The following is a 15,681-nucleotide window of genomic DNA, read 5'->3' on the forward strand; positions in this document are numbered from 1 at the left end:
GACACGACTGAGTACACACGCATCCATGCATCTTCTAAATTATTTAACTTCTATTCTTCCAAATCTTATAGTAAAAGTGATGCTCCAGAAAGTTGTGCCACAAATATTCTGTTGTTTTGCATCCTCTCTGCATAGAATTGGGCTGTGCAGACTCCAGTTTGAGAAGTGCGTAGTAGGACAGTACTTGGTCAGAAAGATTAGATGGAAAAACGAATTGTCACTATAACTTCCAATAGCAACAAACTATTAAAAGCGGTTCCAAAAGGCTATTTTCCTTTCTTTTCTTTTTTTCTTTTGTTTTTTTTTTTTTGGTTGCGCCGGCTTGTGGGATCTGCATTTCCCCAACCAGGGACTGAAGCCTGGCTCCAGCACTGTAAGACCGAATACAAACCCTGGATGGCTAGAGCATTCCCCAAAAGGACATTTGTAAAAGGATCTTAAAAGTGGTTCTGAAGGAGTCCCATTGAAAGTATCAAACAGAAACCTCCTTGACAGTTTGGAAAAGGGCAACCTGGGGCCCAGAGGAGGGAGTCTGGCCATAGAACTCACTCCCGGCAGCGCGCCTCTCCAGTACCCATCAGAGAGCTTCGGCTGAGGTTCCGGAGGCCTAGCCCCGCCCCCGGCGCTAGCCCCGCCCCTACCCGGGCCGCCTCCGCACGTGCGCCCTGCGTTCACTGCGCACGCCCGCGGGAAGGGGGCGGGGCGAGGAAAGGGGCGGGGCGGGGCGAGGAAAGGGGCGGGGCGGGGCGAGGAAAGGGGCGGGGCGAGCCGAGCCGGGAGGCGCGGGGAGAGGATGGCCACGCTGCGCCGGCTGCGAGAGGTGCCCCGGCACCTGCTGGTCTGCGAGAAGTCCAACTTCGGCCATGACAAGTCGCGCCACCGGCATCTCGTGGAGACGCACTATCACAATTACAGGGTGAGTCCTGGCCCTGGGTCCGCGAATCGCGCACCCTCCCTCCCGCGGGCGCCGGAGGCTGAGGGAGAGCCGGGCTCTGCTCCGGGGGCCCGCCTTCGTCGCGCGGCGGGGCGGGGCCCTCGCTCGGCATGCTGGGAGCTGTAGTCTCCGTGGCTCCAGGCTCGTGTGTTGACTCGCTTCAGGACCACAAGCCCCAGGGTGCACCGGTGCGGGGGCGGTGCCCCGACGTCGGAGGGCGGGGCAGGGTTCATGGGGGTCTCTGTCTGGCCCCGCCCCAGGCGTGCTGCGTCATGGGGGCGGGCCCGGGAGATGGGCGGGGCCAGGATGGGCGGGGGGGCCAGGATGGGCGGGGCGGCCGCGCTGCTTCCCCGCCGCTGGCTTCCTGCGCCAGCCACGCACCCGCGTGTCTCCCCGGAGCGTCGAGCCCGGTCCCGCACGGGAGCTGCTTGCTCCTCTGAATCGCTTACGGGCGTTGGTTTGATCCCTGAGGTCTTCCTTCTGTCCGCTGCCTTCCGCCTTGTCCAGCCAGAGCGCCAGGGCGACATTTGGGCACCTTTTGGCAGAAATTCGCCTCGGTGGCCTTGCCCACAGCGATGTTTGCTGCTGTTTCCTGGAAGCGTCGCCCGCCCCGGGGCCCTTTTCGCGCTGAGGCGTCAGTGGGGTTAGTTACTGGACCTGCTGAGAGGAGGAGACACCCCCGATTCCCGGGCGCTGTCTGCTGGGAAGGCTTCACCGACCCGTGCAAGTGGGGAGGACTCCAGACTAGACCTTAAAATGGAAGTCCGTGAAGCGTCTCACACTTTTAAGTTGATCAGCCTAATCTCAACTCAGGCCTCACTGGCCAGTGTCTCAGACACAAGTGGCGACCCCAGTCCTTTGGGGACACTGGTGTCCCCGCTTTGGGAGAGTGGCCTTTTTCAAGGTGTGGAGTAGCCGGGCACCGCTTGAAACCTGTCAGGTTGAACGTCTCTCCTCTGGGTGGAGAGCTCATCACAGACAGACGTCTGGGAGGTGCACAGTGTCCGCCCCGGCCCACGTGCAGAGCTTTTCTGTCAGGACAGTGGGAACACCCAGTGTCCCTAAATTCCTTACACCCTAAGGGACAGTTCCTCTGATTCCAGCCTAGTACCAGGATACACAGATCTGGGGATATTCACTTGTACTTGCAGTTGAGTCCCTAAGTCGTGTCTGACTCTGTGACCCCATGCACTATAGCCCATCAGGCTCCTTCTGTCCATGGGATTTTCCAGGCAAGAATACCGGAGTGGGTTGCCATGTACTTTTCCAGGGGATCTTCCTGAACCAGGGACTGAACCCACGTCTCTTGCATTGGCAGTCAGATTCTTTACCACTGAGACTCCAGGGAAGCCATCATTCGTACTGTTTCCCTAAAAATTAGTTAATGTAGTGACAGGAACAGGATATCAAATATATTGTTTATTTTCAAAAGATAAAACTCAAGCAAGAGTTTCCCATTAAAATTATTTTTTTCATTCAATTTTCCTATACTGTACACTTGAATTCAGAAATGGAAAACTTGAATTGTTGGATTTCTCTTTTCCTGAGATTAGTAAATTAATTTCAGAGTTTTGTTGAGAGCTGTGGAGGAATGGTTAATAGCCTTAATTATGTTGTGTTGTCACTAAATCCTGGGTGTTGATCTGCATGAAAATAAAAGTTGTTTAAACCTATAGTGGAGTATAATCTGCAAAAATACTGAATTACATGCTGTACACATGGAACTAGTATAATAATGTAAGTCAACCATGTTTCTATTATTAATAAAAAAAATAAGTTTTTTATATTGTATATTCCAATAGGTTTCCTTTCTGATTCCTGAATGTGGGATGCTATCAAAAGAACTGAAAGATCTGGTCATGGAATTTGGACCCTATTACTTTGTGAAGGCTTTACCTCTTTATGAGTTAATCACACATGAATTCATCAATACTTTTGTCAAGAAAGGTAAGAAAAACCGTGTAGTGTCTGTGAACGTGGTGGGATGCGGAAGGTCAGGGAGGTCACATCGCAGATCCAGGGCTCCTGCCTTGTTCGAATCAGACTGATGGAGCTCGTCTGCGAGGTCAGGCGTGTGCAGCCCGCCCTCCGCCCCTCAGCAGCTCAGCCTGCTCCGTGCGCCCTCAGGTTGGGTTTCTGATTTACGGGTCCACACGCATCCCGTGGGGGTTTTGTCACACACGGCTCGTGGAGAGGAGAAGCTTTGCTGCACTGTGTTCAGATGCAGTGCCGTCGGGCGTGGCTGCAAGGGACCACTGTGCTCCATGCAGCGCCCACAACAGCCGTCTCAGCACAAGGGTCTCCTGGTGCGGCCACGCTGCCTTCTGCAGGGCCAGGTGCTGACGGGGGCCCCGCGTCTTCTGCTTGGACCCTGCGGCCCTCAGTCCACCTGTGTCTGCTGGGTTGACTGGTTTGTTCCAGTTACCTCCTGGGAGCCACTCGTTTGAAACCATTCCAGTGTCTTTAAGGATCTGTCCTCACTGCAGGCATCACTGCACAGGAGCCGCTGGCCTCTTGTCTTTGGTCTCACCGACTTGATTCCTTTCGTCAGTTTTGAAACTAGATACTGAGGAATTCCCTGGCGGTCCAGTGGTTAGGACTCCAGGCTTTCACTGCCCAAGGCCTGGATTCAGTCCTTGGTCGGGGAACTAGGATGACACAAACTATGTGGTGCAGCCAAAAAAAAAAACAGTTCGATGCTCTAATTGCTAATGATGTAGGCCCTGGGCATGGCAGGCACTTTTCCATGGGTGACTCGATGTAACCCCAGCAACAACGCTGTGAAATGGGCCTTCAGCCCCATTTTACAGGTGAGGAAATTGAGGCTCAGGGAGATCGCGCCGCTCTCTTGACTTCACATGAGTTCTTGGCAGGTTTGAGTCCTCACCCGGAACTCGGCCTCGCTGGTGTGTGCCCTCACCTGCTCTTCCACTCTGCGCCTCTCTGCAGCGTCCGCAGAGGTGCGCGCGTTCGCCACGCGGTGGTAGTCGGCTTGCACAGACAGGCCATGGGTGGGGATGTGGACGAGCTGGGCCTGGCCTTGTCTTCCACCTTCACCATGGCCGGTTTAGGGTTACTGAGTGAGCGGGACCCGTAACCCGGAAGATTGGTTATCATGTCAAACTCATCCACTGACTTCTTGCAGGTGTGTTTTTTTTTCCCTTAATTTCTCCTCTGGGCTGTCTTTCAGGTTCGTGCTATGCGCTGACATACAACACAAATATTGATGAGGATAATACTGTTGCCCTGCTGCCAAATGGTAAGCATACTCATTTTTCCTTCGTTCTTAAGGAAATGCAAACTGTAAAAAAGAAAAAGTCAAATCATACAGGTGTGAGTAAAGTGACGGTCCACCCTTTCATCCAGCTCCTCCCAGACTCATTCCCATTCTTAGCAGTCACTCTTATTAGCAGGTAGGTGTTTATTCTTCTAGACACGTTCTATGAATTTAAAATCACACATACAGGTTGTTCTTTTTTTAAAAAAAAGACATATATTATGTCACATTCTATTGTTTCTCAATTTTCTTTTTTCCCGAAGCTCTATATCCTAGACATCTTTCCATATCAGTGCATACAGCTTTAATTTACTATGTTTAATGTCTTGAAAATATCCCAGAGGAGTGTACCGTAATTTGTTTATTCTTTCTTTAATAAAAAGTTAGATAATTTCTAGTTTCACTGTAATAAATACTGTGTTTGTGCATGTAATTGTAAATGATACTCTTGTTTATAAGTAAGATATATATGGATAAATAATATACTTGTATTATAAAAAGATCTTTATGTGCACTGGTATTTAACTGCTTAATTTGCCTTGCTTTCTCTTAGAGAATGTGTTATATTTTTATTTTATTTTTTAACACCAAAAACATGAGAACACATATGTTTAATGTCTCTTTATGGGAATTATTATTTGATTTATAGGGAAATTAATTTTATCACTGGATAAAGACACTTATGAAGAAACTGGACTTCAGGGTCGTCCGTCTCAGTATTCTGGCAGGAAGACCATGAGATTCAGTAAGTATGGGCTCTCTCCATCAGTTTCTCACAAAAGATAGCAGTCAATTCAGATTTACACCTTTGAACTGCTGCTCTTCTCTTTGTGTAAAGCAGTGTGGCTTTGTCTGTCTGTAAAATTCCTTATCAGAGAGGACGAGATCCTACTATGCAGCCAGGTGATTTTAGCAACTGCATCTCATGAAGGTCGTAGACTTGGACCTGGTCTGTTAGATACGTGTGTTTGGGGTCGCAAGTTCAAAGTGATGAACCCAGCTTGTCCTTTTTTTAAATCTTGCATTGAGGCGTGGCTGATGTGCAGGGTTGTGTTAATTACCGCGGTACAGCGGAGTAACTGGGTTATACACGTGTACACGTTGCTTTCCGTGTTCTTTTCCGTGATGGTTTAGCACAGGGTATTGACTCTAGTTGCCTGTGCTATACAGTAGGCCTTGTTGTTTACCCATTCTACATATACAAATTTTTATCTGCTCCAACTTGGTCTTAGTACAGAATTTCCTTTAATTTCCCCAAGTGTTATGACCCTAGTAGAAATTCACCCATGCCTGAGGAGGTGTAGCTCTGCTGACAGTCTGCTTGAAAGTCAGTGGTCGTGGCTCCCACCGGCACACCTTGATTAGAGATGATCTCTGCCCGTGGTCTTTGACTGGGAAAGTGTGAATTTTAAACACCTGTTGTAATTAGCTCAATTCCTGAAATGCCCATCAAAAGCAGAGTTTTGATTTGGTAAACCAAAGGGAGGGTAAGGAAGACAAAGTGACTTTTTTCATCCATGAATTTTCTAGAACTCCTAATGTTTTTAATCCAGCATGTATTGCACAGCACAAGCTGTGTGTGTATGAATGAGCTATTTACTCCTCTCCATTTTTTAAAGTTGTTTCCATTGATCTGATGGATTTATCCTCTAACCTGGAGTCTAAGAAGTATAAAAGAGTGTCTTGGGCCTTCAGAGAAAAGAAGCCGTTGAAGTTTGATTTCCTTTTGGCGTGGCATCAAACAGGTATGAAAAATAAATTGTGTAATAACGATAGAGTGGTGCTGAAATCTAGCTGTTAGTTGCAGGGGCGTAGTGAGGATGGCGTGGTGATTCAGCCCACTGGTGAGGGATGCTGCTTACCTACATGGATATAGGTGTCCGCCTCCTCCTTGCCACCCACAGACCACAGCCCGCCAGGCTGCTCTTTCCGTGGGATTCTCCAGGCCAGAACACTGGAGTGGGTAGCCATTGCCTTCTCCAGGGGATCTTCCTGACCCAGGGATAGAACCTAAGCCTCCCTCGTTGAAGATTTTTTACTGTCTGAGCCAGCAGGGAAACCCTTACATTACTTAAGTTTTACCAAAAAAAAGTAAAAGTAGTGCTCAGCATGTGTCTTGCAGCGAGCTTCCATGGAGGTGGAGGGCACCCCAGGAGCGAGAGGGCACCCCCAGGCTCCCTCCCCCAGAACTGCACTCGGCATCTTAGCCCCACACCGTCAGAGCTCCAGCTGGGTCTGTGGGCATCTGTGCTTTATCTTGACTCATTTCACGCATCTGTTAGCAAGGTGTGTCTTAAGGTGTTGCTTCTTCACTTTGTGCCATTTCGACCTAACCGAAGGTTTGGTAGGGACACTACTTTGGGACCACAGGAAGCCTGTAAGCTTTGTTACGGAAGCTTCTCGGTCCCCCGGCATCCGTGTAGTTCGGGATCATCCAGCCGTGCAGCCGTCTGCCTCCGTCTCCCCGGGTTACGCGTCCAGCCAGGGCTCTCGAGGATGGTCTCGTAGCAGCTGACCTTTCCCATTGCTCTCCTTCCTTCCTCCGGCTCAGCTCCGGCAGCCTTGGCCGGAATGTTTTAAAATAACAATTCTAGTGATGTACAAAGTGCTCCTTCATCATTGCAGGGTCAGAATCAGGCATGTCATTAAATGTCAGATTAAGTTTGTTGTAACTTCTGCGTGATTGGAACAATACATTGTTTACCATACATTCTGATCTGTTTACAACCGCCAGGTACCTCAGTCCTTATCTAAGTGTTGTCTTTGGCCCAGACCAGGATTATAAGGCATCAGAGCCTCGTAGTTACCGTGGTGCGGTTCTCTCTCGGAGAAGAGGGGAGCCCTGGGTCCGTTTTAGAAGCAGGCCCCTGTCTGTTCTTCCTGGGAGGTCTTGTCCCCGGGTCCGGCAGGGCTGCCCACGTGAACCCGGGGTCTGTAGCACCTCAGTGCAGCTTGGGTGTGGTGTGGCCCCGGGGCCGAGAGCCTGGCATCTCAGTGGCCTGGGGTCTGTGGAGGGCCTCCTGTGCCTTGGGTTCTGGAGAGCTCTGTGTTCTAAGGCTCCTGGGTATTTCAGGGGCTTGTTGGGACCCGTGAAAGGTCTGAGGTTTTGGCCCTGCTTGCAAGCTACGAAGTCAGCCCGCACCGCCTCTTGGGCACTGGCAGGAGACCCGAGACGTCTGGGTCAGCAGCAGAGGACCGACTTACTCCCAGCAGCTGCAGCGGCCAGAGCATCAGCTTCTGCAGCAGTTCACAGTCCTGGTTCCTGCAGGGGGCCGCTCAGGCCGGGGCCGCTGGTGCAGGCGGGGGCAGCCTTACCGAAGGGCAGCCTGGAGCGTCAGCAGCCAGACCTTTCATCCTGGGCAGTGAGCCTGCTGATCTCTGCCCTGGAGGGAGGGAAGCGGGCCGGAGGTATTCTTTCCAATACGCTGGAGTGTTAGCAAGCCTGCCCCCTGCTCCAGGGGGTCGCTCTCTCTGTCTTCCAAGGCCACCGGAAGATCCTTCAGGACCCACTGGATCTTCCTGGCTTTCGAAGACAAGCTGGACTGAGGTGCTGCCATTCAGCTCAGCTCCTCCTCTGTTTCCTTCTTTGAGTGTGCAGATACGCTCCTTTCTCTGTGTGTGTAGAGTTCACTAGTTTGATTGACGCATAAGCAATGCTTTGGGTTTTACTTACTAGCTTGAAAGTTGCTTAGTGAAGCAGATGATGAGAGTAGTGTGGGTTGAATCTGAAAGCATTCAGATTTTCCAGGAAGACGAATGTTGACATAACTTTGGCTCTAGGAGCTGGAAGCAACTTAAATGGTTTTACTTTGAATAAAGCTTTGTACAGCGCCCCCCGGTCTGACTTCACCCTCCCTGCTTCCCGAAACCCTCAGGCAGAAACGGGGTGGGCTCACGGACTCGCTGAGTGTGTTCACACTCTTGAAGCAGCCTTATTTGGTGTGTCTGAAGGTGCAGAAGGATCCATGATGATGTCATACTTTTCCGGTTACGGAATTCAGGAGCATCAGCCAGAAATAGCGCTGAGCACGCGGCGGGAGCTGCGGTGCCCGGTGCTGCAGAGTGGCCGGCTGGGGGGCGAGCCGGAGGCGGCCTGCAGCGCCCGCGAGCTCTTCGACTGGCTGGGCGCCGTCTTCGGTCACGCAGACCTGTGCGTAGCAGGGCTCCCGGTCCCGGCGGGCGGGGGCTGGCTTCCCGTTTCTAACGAGTTTACTACTCCCAAACTGGTGGATATAGAGGCGTTTCCTTTTTTTTTTTTTCCTTATAGAAACAATGAGCCTTACAATTTCGTGTCAACCTACTGCTGTCCTCAGCCAAGCTCCGTGGTGGCCCAGGCGTCCTTGTGCACCGTCACGGGGTTCATCCTCCCGGAGAGGATCTGTGTCCTGTTGGAACAGCTGTGGTGAGAACACCTTTTCGCTCATTCTGTCTCGCTGTCTGCACCTCTGTGTTCTGGGGGCAGCGCTCGGGATGCAGGGCCCACAGCCCCCCCGCACACGTGTCCTTTTTCCCCTCTTTCGTGGGTTCCCGTGCAGTGACGTCATCACTTACATGACGCAATTAGTTCTCCCTGGCGATGTTGCCGCATCCTTGTCCTTTCGGAAGGAGAGCAGAGCGAACTGGGCTTCTTGAGAACAGACTGCTTGCTCTTCTTGCCCTGCCTCGCCCGGACCGCTTCAGCGCAGCCAGAGTTACAGGATCACCTAAGAAGACAGCGGAGCTCCACGGAACACATTCTGACCTGTTTTATGTGTTGGAGTTCTGCCACATGCTTGACTTTTTGAAATGGGTGGGAATAGGAGTTGACCACCTCTGAATCCACATTGTGTCTAAGATCCAGCCTAGCCCTAACATCCGTGAGCCCCTGGACACGAGTGACATGCCCCCGGCTGTGTAGTGTAAAGCAGGGAGGCGGTATGTAAACACAGCGTCAGGCCACCCCGGTCCCGTACCGAGAAGACCCTAGAGTGAGCCTGGCACCTTCGAAGTCATCACTTGGAAAATGTCAAAGCTGTAACTGTTGAGGTTTTTCCTTTTTAAATCCAACATCCCTTTTTCACATTTATTGCTTTGTGCTTTGATTTTCCTCAGTAAGAAGGTTGAAGTTTCAAAATTTTGATGAATTTTAAAAGAGAAACCCGATATTCTGCAGTGTTTCAGTTCACAGAACCCCTGAAAGCAGGACTCTTAAGGGGGGAAAGTGCTCTTAACACAGTTTGTGGGGGTTTCTTTTGTTCTTTGAATCACATGTGCTTCCACAGTAAGGTCGGAACCAGTGAGGTTTGTCCTGTGCATTGCATAGTGATGAGCCTTTACTGAATTCACAGCATAGCACCAGGAGTTGAATTTGTCTTCTAATTTTTATGAATAAAAGCTTAGGTGGAAGCTTCATAGGAGCATCAGAAATACCACTTATCCTGAATAGCAAACAAGAAGATAAATGTGGCCCTCCCCGAGTCTCCCTGTTTGTTAAGAAGTGTCTGTCTTTTTCAGTCGCTACTTTGACGAACCAAAGTTGGCCCCGTGGGTGACGCTGTCCGTTCAAGGCTTTGCAGACAGCCCTGTTTCCTGGAGAGAAAGTGAACACGGTTTTCAGAAAGGAGGAGAACATTTGTACAACTTTGTGATCTTTAACAATCGTGACTACTGGCTTCAGATGGCTGTGGGGACAGACGACGCCTGTCCACCGTGATGAGCACGGGATTTAAAGTCACGTGCGTTGCTGCTTGTCTGTCATCTTTGGTGGCGGCGTGAGGACTGTGTTCACTCAGACTTGGATGACGTTTCTCCGATCAGCACCCCCAGCATCTGCTCTGGACTCAGGCCCTCCTCTGCCCGCAGCCGGGCGTGCTGTCCGGCAGAGGCGCGTAGCTGGTGTCCCCTTGTCCGCGTGAGCCCGTGGGGTGGGCGACTGCTGGGGACTCGGGCCAGGATGGCCAGGGACCCAGGGTTTGGGACCGTTGGGTAAGATGCGCGCTGCGACTGTCACTTTTTCACGTCATAATAAGACAACCCTTACATCATACTTGGCAGAGCCAGTTCCTGCATTAAGTGCTGTTCATGTGTTACCTCGCCTGGGTCCCTCATCAGTCCTCTGAGGGAGCATAAGCCGCTGAAGTCAGGCTGCTTGTGGGTTCAGGAGTGGGCCTCAGACCAGCTGGTTCCTGCTTCTGGGTCAGGAGGGAAGTTGAGATACTGTACATTGTTAAAGAGCAAGCTGGGGTAACTTACAAGGGAAGAGAATCTGGAAAAGAGCATATATATAATATGTATGTGAAGAAAGTGAAAGTGTTAGTCACTCAGTCGTGTCCAACTCTTTGCAACCCCATGGACTATAGCCCACCAGGCTCCTCTCTCCATGGAATTCTCCAGGCCCGAATACTGGAGTGGGTAGCTGGTGCCTTCTCCAGGGGATCTTCCCAACCCAGGGATCAAACCCAGGTCTCCCTTATTGCAGGCAGATTCTTTACCATCTGAGCCATACATATACGCATACGCACACACACACACATGTAAAACTGAATCTCTGTGCTTTATACCTGAAATAAACATGACATCGTAACTCAACTACAGCTGTTGTTTAAAAATGGAATTTCTCTGGCAGTCCAATGACTAGGACGCTGCGATTCCAGTGCAGGGCGTGCAGGTTTGATCCCTGATCTGGGAACTCAGATCCCACGTGCACACAGAGTGGCCAAAATATTTTAAAAAAAGAAAGAAGTTGAAAGAACTTTTTCCCCCAGCAATATGACTGATAAGGACCCATTGAAAACTACTTAAATTTCCAGAATACCTATCAAGAGCCATTTTTTAAAATATTGGTTAGCTGCAAAATAACTAAGAATTTTCAAAAGCTAAATAATTTGGCCACATAAAATTAAGTTAGAAATCAATAAAGAAAGATCCTTCAAGATCCCAAATATCTGGCAATGAAATAACTCACAAGGGAAAGAACAAATCTAAAGAGAAATTAGAATGTAATTTGAAATGAATTTTTAAAAAACTAGAATTTGTGGGTTCTTGGTAAAGCAGTAGTTAGAGGGTATCGTGTAGCTTTAAATGTCTGTATTAGAAAAGAAAGGAGGTTTCAGATCAGTGACCTCAGTTCCCACTTTAAGAAGCATTGAAATGAGAGTAAAGTAAGTCCAAAGTAAGCAGAAGAAAAGGAATAATAAAGGTCAAACTGGCAACCAGTGAAATGAAAGAGAAAGATTAATGCAGAAGCTTGTTCTCTGGGAAAATCAGTAAAATTGATAAATCTCCAGCCAGATTAGTGAGGAGAAAAAACCAGGTACCTATATAAGGAGTGAGCGAGGCAACATCACTGAAGATCCTGTAGATAGTAAATTAATAGGGAGTATTAGCAACACCTTTGAACTAATTTAAGAACATAGGTGAAACTGATCAATTTCTTGAAAGACACAAATTACCACAGCTCACCCAAGAAGAAATAGGTAAAGCCTTTCTATAACCCCTGTGACTTCAGTGGTGAGTTTTAGCAAACATTTGAAGAAATGATACCATTTCTACACAAATTCCACCACTCATTCTATGGGGTCAGCATTACCCTGGTTTCAAACTTACCTACGTATCCTGGCCAGACAAAAAGCTGCAAAACAAATATTCTTTATGAACACAGGTGCAAAAGCTTGAAGCAAAAGTTTAGTGAATTAAAACCTGTGATATGATTTTAAAAAAATGTAATATGGTCATGGGGTTTATACCAGGAATGCAGGGTTCATTAAACATTCACATAATCGTTGAAATCAGTACTAGAAAGGTATTTGATAAAATCCGCTGTCGCAAAGAGTTGGACACGACTAAGCGACTAACACTTTTCACTTTCACACAATCTACTTCTGGTAAAAAAAAAACCTGGCAAACTAGAAATAAAAGGACTTTCCCCAATCTGATTAAAAGGCACCTGCAGAAACCCTACAGCTCACATCAAACTTAATTGTGAAGGACTGAATACTTTCCCCCAGTATCAGGGAGAAATCGGGGATGTCTCTTAATCATTGTATTGGAGATTCTAGACTACAGCCAGACAAGAAACAGAATTAAGAACATGCAAATTGGAAAAAAAAAAAAAAATTGTTTTCTTTTTCACAGATGACATTATCATCTATGTAGAAAATTCAATGAAATTTATAAAAAGGTATTAGAACTAATAAGTGAGTGTATCGAGGCTGCAGGATGTAAAGTAATGAGCAAAGATCAATTATATTTCTATATGTTAGCAATGAACAGTTGGAAAGGGAAATGAAAAACATTTACAATAGCATAAAAAAATAAGGTAGTTTGGAATAAAAAATGTGAAAGACCAGTTGTTGCAACCCCATGGACTGACTGTAACCACCGGGCTCCTCCGTCCATGGGATTCCTCAGACGAGAATGCTGGAGGGGGTAGCCATTTCCTTTTCAGGGGATCTTCCCGACCCAGGGACTGAACGCACTTCTCCTTCGCTAGCAGGCGGATTCTTCACCTCTGAGTCACCAGGGAAGCCCTAGACGTAGAACTATCAAAGACCTAAGGGAACAGTGCTGTTATACCTTGTTCACGGTCAGAAGACTCAGTATTGTTCAGTTGTCATTCCAAAATACAGATTCACCGTAGATTGAGTACAAGCCCAGCAGGCTACTCCGTGTCTGTATGTAAACTGACAAGCTGATTTTAAAATTTTTGTAGAATTGCAAAGGACCTAGAATAGCCTCCAGGGCTGGTTTAGAACTTGACAGAACAGCACCCCCATCTTTCTCCCTCAACGTGGTCGTCACCACCAGTCCAAGCAGGGAGTCAGGAGGGGGTGATCTTCAGTGAGCCCCACTGTGATCTGCAGGGAAGCCTGCTGTCAGAAAGGAGGTCTTGTAATAAGGAACTTAATTTAGGAGGTGCCAGTTACTGGTGGGGGCTTCCCAGATGGCGCAGTGGTAAAGAATCTGCCTGCCAACATAAGAGACTTCGGAGATCCCCTGGAGCTGGAAATGGCAACCCACTCCAATTTCTTGCCTGGGAAATCCTATGGACAGAGGAGCCAGGTGGACTATGGTCCATGGGGTCACAGTCAGACATGACTGAGCACACACACATGTAGTTAACACTGGAAATGAGATTCATTGCTGTTAATTCTTTGGAATAATCTGTGATGGACTAGTTTTTCCAAACTGTATCTGCTTTTTAATACCATTTTCAGCTGTTTTCCATGTAAAGTTAAATATTTGGTATAAAAGGGATTTTAAAAGGCTGAGTGGAGGAATTTATGTCAATAGGAAAACAGACTTATAGATCTTTAAGAAACTAGTGTCAGGAGGTTTCTGGAAAGAAAGAAATTACCAAGGCAGTCTACTGAAGTTTGAAGCGTGGGCATCAGTAACATGGCAACCAACCAGAAAAGCCAAGCTATACACGTCCCTATTTGAGCTAAGATTGTGCTCAAATTCTTTCAGTGTAATTTACCAGGACTTGGGGATCAGAAAGACCACTGCAAGCGTATTCTTGAGAATCCAGATGAGAGGGAAAAGGCTTATTCTTTGGGTGCTAAGTTACTGCTATCTGGATCTTCATAAATCAAACTGAATTATTTAGCAGGAAGCCGAGAGTGACCCACCCGTTTCTGAAGAAGTGACCAGAGATCAGAGATGTTTATTTTCAGCTCTTATAATTGAAGAAATGTTTGTCTTTTTTTGTTGCCCGAGGTTGAAGTTTTTTCCCTCCTGTTGTGTTCCCTATAAACCAATGAGTCATTTTTACCACCAAACTCCTGGATTCTCCAGAGACAGTCAAAAGGATATCAAAGTAAAATATGTGAATACATAGTCATGTATGCTTATTACATAATACACATATTTGTCTATTATACATCATGAATATGATACATAATATATAATTATAATAGTATATAATATTTATATAATAGGGGTCACAAAGAGTCAGACATCAGTTCAGTCGTTCAGTCGTGTCTGACTCTTTGCGACCCCATGGACTGCAGCATGCCAGGCCTCCCTGGCCATCACCAACTTCCAGAGTCTACTCAAACTCCTATCCGTTGAGTCGGTGATGCCATCCAGCCATCTCGTCCTCTGTCATCCCCTTCTCCTCACACCTTCAATCTTTCCCAGCATCAGAGTCTTTTCAAATGAGTTAGTTTTTCTCATCAGGTGGCCAAAGTATTGGAGTTTGAGCTTCAGCATCAGTTCTTCCAATGAATGTTCAGGACTGATTTACTTTAGGATGGACTGGTTGGATCTCCTTAAGAACTAAATAAAAGCAATACCATAAATGTGTGTGTATGTGTGTGTATATATATCCTTTTGTCTCTCTGGAGAATCCAGGAAGCTTGGTGGTGAAAATGACTTTTGGGTTTAGAGACAACATACCAGGAGGAAAAAACTCCAACCTTGGGCAACAGAAAAGCAAGACAAACATTTCTTCAATTAGACGAAAATAAACATCTCTGATCTCTGGCTGTTTCTTCAGAAATGGGTGGGTCTCTCTTGGCTTCCTGCTAAATAGTTTGATCTATGAAGAGTGTTTTGAATTGTGGTGCTGGAGAAGACTCTTGAGAGTCCCTTGGACTGCAAGGAGATCAAACCAGTCAATCCTAAAGGGAATCAGCCCTGAGTATTCATTGGAAGGACTGGTGCTAAAGCCAAAACTTCAGTACTTTGGCCACCTGATGTGAAAAGCCAATTCATTGTAAAAGACCCTGATGCTGGGAAAGATTGCAGGCAGGAGGAGAAGGGGACAACAGAGGATGAGGTGGTTGGCTGGCATCATCGACTCAATGGGCATGAGTTTGAGCAAATTCCAGGAGACAGTGAAGGACACGGAAGCCTGGTGTGTTGCAGTCCATGGGGTCTCAAAGGGTCGGACACGACTTAGACTGAACAGCTACATGAAGAATATTATTAATACAAATCTTCTCTGACTTATGATGGAGTTACATCCTGGTAAGCCCATTATAATGTGAAATTATTTTAAGTTGAAGATGTATTTAATATACCTCACCCACCAAACACACGTCACAGCTCACCCTAGCCTACCTTAAACATGCTCAGGACACAAATCAGCCCACGGTCAGGCAGAATTACCTAACACAAAGCCTGTTACATAATGGTGCTGGCAGCCTCGTATAATCCATTACAGACTGTACTGAAAGTGGACAGCACAGGGGCCGGGTAGAGCGCTGTTGTCTGTAACGGCAGCTCACCCTCGCGGCGGCGGGGCTGGCTGGGAACTGCCCCGCGTCACGAGAGACAGCCTTGCTTCATGCACACCGCTATCCCGGGAAAAGATCAAAACTCAAAGTGTGGTTTCTACTGAGCGTGTTTCACCTTCGCACCATCGGACAGTTGGAGAATCCTAAGTCGAGACATCGGAGGGACCATCTGCTTTCTCGTGATGAACTGGCTCCTGCAGTTAGGACTCTGAGAAGTCCTGCAACTTCTGCATCCGCAGGCTGTAGACCCA

The 15,681-nt window shown here is 47.9% G+C and overlaps 1 protein-coding gene across 1 annotated transcript; it reads left to right on the plus strand.

The window, feature by feature from the left end:
* Nucleotides 1-767: 767 nt before the first annotated feature.
* On the plus strand, nucleotides 768-12,119 carry RPP40 (ribonuclease P/MRP subunit p40). Its single transcript, XM_065912869.1, has 8 exons — nucleotides 768-916; nucleotides 2,737-2,881; nucleotides 4,125-4,193; nucleotides 4,861-4,956; nucleotides 5,831-5,956; nucleotides 8,163-8,361; nucleotides 8,479-8,613; nucleotides 9,705-12,119. The coding sequence occupies exons 1-8, from the start codon at nucleotides 794-796 to the stop codon at nucleotides 9,901-9,903; spliced, it is 1,092 nt and encodes a 363-aa protein (XP_065768941.1). The 5' UTR covers nucleotides 768-793; the 3' UTR covers nucleotides 9,904-12,119.
* The last annotated feature ends 3,562 nt before the right edge of the window (nucleotides 12,120-15,681 follow it).

Source organism: Muntiacus reevesi, chromosome 20 (genome assembly GCF_963930625.1).
Source record: "Muntiacus reevesi chromosome 20, mMunRee1.1, whole genome shotgun sequence".
Taxonomy (NCBI): domain Eukaryota; kingdom Metazoa; phylum Chordata; class Mammalia; order Artiodactyla; family Cervidae; genus Muntiacus; species Muntiacus reevesi.

Excerpts from the sequence above, each read along its gene's own strand:
- RPP40 (XM_065912869.1), top strand. The coding sequence starts at position 794 with ATGGCCACGCTGCGCCGGCTGCGAGAGGTGCCCCGGCACCTGCTGGTC. Across the intron at positions 5,957-8,162 it reads TTTGGCGTGGCATCAAACAG|GTGCAGAAGGATCCATGATG; the intron begins GTATGAAAAATA and ends GTGTGTCTGAAG. Across the intron at positions 8,614-9,704 it reads GTCCTGTTGGAACAGCTGTG|TCGCTACTTTGACGAACCAA; the intron begins GTGAGAACACCT and ends TGTCTTTTTCAG.